At 56.6% G+C, this 3715-nt stretch overlaps 1 protein-coding gene across 1 annotated transcript; it reads left to right on the forward strand.

Annotated features, from left to right (window-relative positions):
- Window positions 1-1933: 1933 nt before the first annotated feature.
- LOC132483428 (Golgi-associated RAB2 interactor protein 4-like) lies at window positions 1934-3715 on the forward strand. The gene has a single exon (XM_060088722.1). The coding sequence runs from the start codon at window positions 1934-1936 to the stop codon at window positions 3713-3715; it is 1782 nt and encodes a 593-aa protein (XP_059944705.1).

The following is a 3715-nucleotide window of genomic DNA, read 5'->3' on the forward strand; positions in this document are numbered from 1 at the left end:
AATTAAACTTTTGAATGCCCTGCTCAGAAGGGTTTCTCCACACCAAATCTGCAGGAACTTTTTTCTTCTGGGGCTCCAAAGCCAAATCCTTAAAGCTCACATGAGGGAGAGTATTTGTTAGGTCAGAGCATCCTTGTTGATTGGACTTTCAGTTTGTGACGTCCACAGACCTCATCACGGGAGGGTGGGGAGAGGTCTCTTCTGTTGGTGGACGGAATGGTGGGCACTTGGTGGGGAGCACTGATGAGAAAGGGAGACAGCCCAAGACCTACACGTATGCACTGTTTCCCCTGGCCCAACAAGGTTCCTGACCCCAGGATTAACCCAGAGTTTCCGAGAAGACTAGGAGCTGCAGGGAGACACAATTAATGGTTTACTCTCCACCAGCTTTTCCTTGGACCCAAGGAGGAGAAATTACAAAAAGATCACATCACACTCCTTTCATCTTATGATTTCCACACAGGCAAGTGCAGGGAAACACTAGTCTGAAGGAAGAAAATGCATTAAAAACACGTGCATAGGGACTTCCCTGGTGGCGCAGTGGTTAAGAATCCACCTGCCGACGCAGGGGACCCGGCTTCGAGCCCTGGTCCAGGAAGATCCCACATGCCACGGAGCAACTAAGCCCGTGTGCCACAACTACTGAGCCTGTGCACTAGAGCCCGCGAGCCACAACTACCGAAGCCCGCACGCCTAGAGCCCGTGCTCCCCAACAAGAGAAGCCAAAAATAAATAATAAAATAAATTTACAGAAAAAAAAAACACGTGCATAGCCCCTAGCTGTTTATAAAGTTCTTGAACGTGTGTGCCCCCTTCCGATTCTCACATCTTTCCATTTTGCAGATAAGCAAACGGAAGTTCAGAGCATTTAAAGGACTCGCTCAAGGTGGGAGGTGATGGTGCAGAGAGGGAGCTACCTCAGTGCAACAACTTTCAGACAGTGTGCCACCCCGGTCCCGCACACAGGTACACAGATGGTGGAGGAGACAGGCCAGCACGAGTAATGATCACAAATCTGAGTGACAAATACAATGAGAGACGTGTGGTTGGGGACGGGATCTATTCAGAGGAGGGCTTCTGGGGCATGGGAAGGAGTTATGGGTTAGGGAAGGCTTCACAGGGGAATTGGCACTCACCATCGTCCACGTTTACTGAGATTCTATGAAAGGACAGACTAAGGACCGCCACTGCCAACTCTGCCTTATTCGATACAATTAAACCATGAGCTTAAATGGTTCCAATTGATCCCATCATCTTACCTTCCTATAGAGTTCATCCAGTAGCTGAATTTGGGGGAGGCAAAGAAAAAGGACCCACACAAAACTTTCCCAGTTGAAGACACTGTTATTTTGGTAACGCACCTGAGTCCCTGGCAGGATGGGCCTGTCCTCCACGGGGGCAATGGGGTGTTTGGGAGAGGATGGGGGCCCTGCCCTGACGGGGCAGCTGGGGGATGAAGCAAAGGGCTTTGTGACCTTGATAGGTCACAAAGGGCTTTGTGACCGTGATAGGTCACAAAGGGCATCAGAGGATAAATAGGCTGTGCCGGGGGTTAGGCTGAGAAAGTGGTGACTTCTCTCACTAGGACGGAAGTTCACCACAGCCTCTTGGGGAGATAGAAACCCAGAAGCAGAAGTGAGGTGAGGCGGAGGGCAGCCTACCATAGCTCTCGACACACTTGAAGAGATTCAGCCTGGGCTCCAGGCGCCCTGTAGCGTCCCCGCTGGGATCATCTGTGCCCCTACCCACACCCCTGCCTCTGGGAGACCCTGAGGCAAACGTGGGGGCCTGTGGGGCAGGCTTGGAAGACCTGCCGTAGGGCCGCCTGTGTGACGCGGGAGCATCGCGGCTCGCTCTTCTGCCAGTGAGGCCGAGGGAGGGAAGAGCCAGGGACCCGCCTTCACCGCGCTGCCTGTCGGGATCAAAGACAGCCATGAGTGGCGACTCTCTGCTCCCGTATCACACGGCCCGGAGCAGCACCTGGGTGGACCTGTTCCACACCACCGCGGGGAAGCTGCAGCGGCAACTGCACAAGGGAGAATATGACATATTCAAGTACGCAGCAATATTCGAGAGTGACTTTATCCAGGTCACGAAGAGGGGAGACGCGATTGACGTGCACAACTGGGGCGGCATGGTGACCATGGGCATCACATCCAGCAGCCCCGTCCTCCCACTCCCAGACATCATGCTGCTGGCCCGACGGGCCACCGGCTCTAAAAAGCACGCCGAGCGCAGCCAGGCCACCAAGGGGAAGAGCCACAAGGCTGCAAAGACCTTAGAGCTCACCAGGCTCCTTCCCTTGGACTTCGTGAGGATCTCCACTCACAATCGTGAGAAACAACAGCTGCGCGTGAAGCTGGCCACTGGCCGCTGCTTCTACCTGCAGCTGTGTCCCCCTATGGACACGCGGGAAGACCTCTTCGCCGAGTGGGAACAGCTCATTGACCTCCTGCGACCACCAGTGGACAGTGAAAGCCACACCTATGCCGTTCCCGTCTGGGACATGACCTGCATGCCTGTGTTCGAGGAGGAGCAGGACGGGAGGAGCCCGGCTGTGGAGGATTTCCAAGGAAAGGGGGATCGGGACCAGGTGAGCGCCAGCAGCTTCCACACGTGCCCTGAGGTGGCCGGGGCCACGCCTGCAGCTTCTGCTGGGGGGCACGGAATCCACCTGGACTCCCACAAGTCCGATACCATGCCCGATGTGGCCCCTGCGAAAGCCAAGCCTACTACACGGCTTGACAAAGCGTCAGCATCGCAGTCAACGACAAAGGTGGAGACAGCAGGGGTGGCAGGAGGCACCGCAGCGGGTGCTCTGAGCCCGGCAGTGATCAAGTCTCCTGCCGCTCAAGAGCAGAGCACGGCCAGAGCAGCCACAGCCAGCGACGGGCCTGGAGGAAGCAAAACCACCCTAGCCACTGGGGACACTGCCAGAACATCCCTGAGGAGCGGGAAAACGGCCTTGGCAGGTGCTGAGAACAATTCACAGTATGCTTCCAGCATGTCCACCAGCCTCTCCGCAGGGGCCGGCATGACTGTGGTGGGAGCAGAACCTACCAGCAAGACTGTCAAAGGAAGAGCCGACAGGGAGGATGAGGGGACCCTCGTCTCAAGCTTGCCACAGGAAGGCAAAGCGAGCGAACAGGATGGCAGCTCACAGAGAGTGTCCCAGGCCCGCAAGGGAAGAAGGGAGAGGAGGGAGCACTGGGGAGAGGACAGAGCTCTGACGAGCCCCTCGCTCTGCAGTTCCGTGGAAAGCCACCAGGAGGCAGCGGGGAGCAAGACCATCCCCAAAGCAGCTGGCCCGTGCTCAGGCGGCCGCAGAGCCACTAGAGATGACCAAAAGGCCAAAGGCCACGGCAGCCCGGGGGGCAGCGAGCAGGGCACTGCTCCCAAAGGCATCAGCCGTGCTCCCATCACCAGTGAGTCCAAGACCTCGCACAAATCGGGCAGGAGCGTATCTCCAGCGCGTTCAGGTCCCACCACCAAGAGACTCAACAGGATCAGCTCTTTCTTCAGGAACATGAGAGCCAGACTTACCAAAAAGACAGTGGCCTCATCACGAAATAAACATGGGAGCACCCTGGCGAAGCCAGTGCAAGGGACCCGAATGGAGGCCATCCCAGAGACAGCAGAGAGTGGCCAGGGGCTGGAAATCGCTGGTGTGACATCGGAGACCATGGAGCCAGTGACCGTTGAAGCCCATCAATAG

Source organism: Mesoplodon densirostris, chromosome 2 (genome assembly GCF_025265405.1).
Source record: "Mesoplodon densirostris isolate mMesDen1 chromosome 2, mMesDen1 primary haplotype, whole genome shotgun sequence".
Lineage (NCBI taxonomy): Eukaryota > Metazoa > Chordata > Mammalia > Artiodactyla > Ziphiidae > Mesoplodon > Mesoplodon densirostris.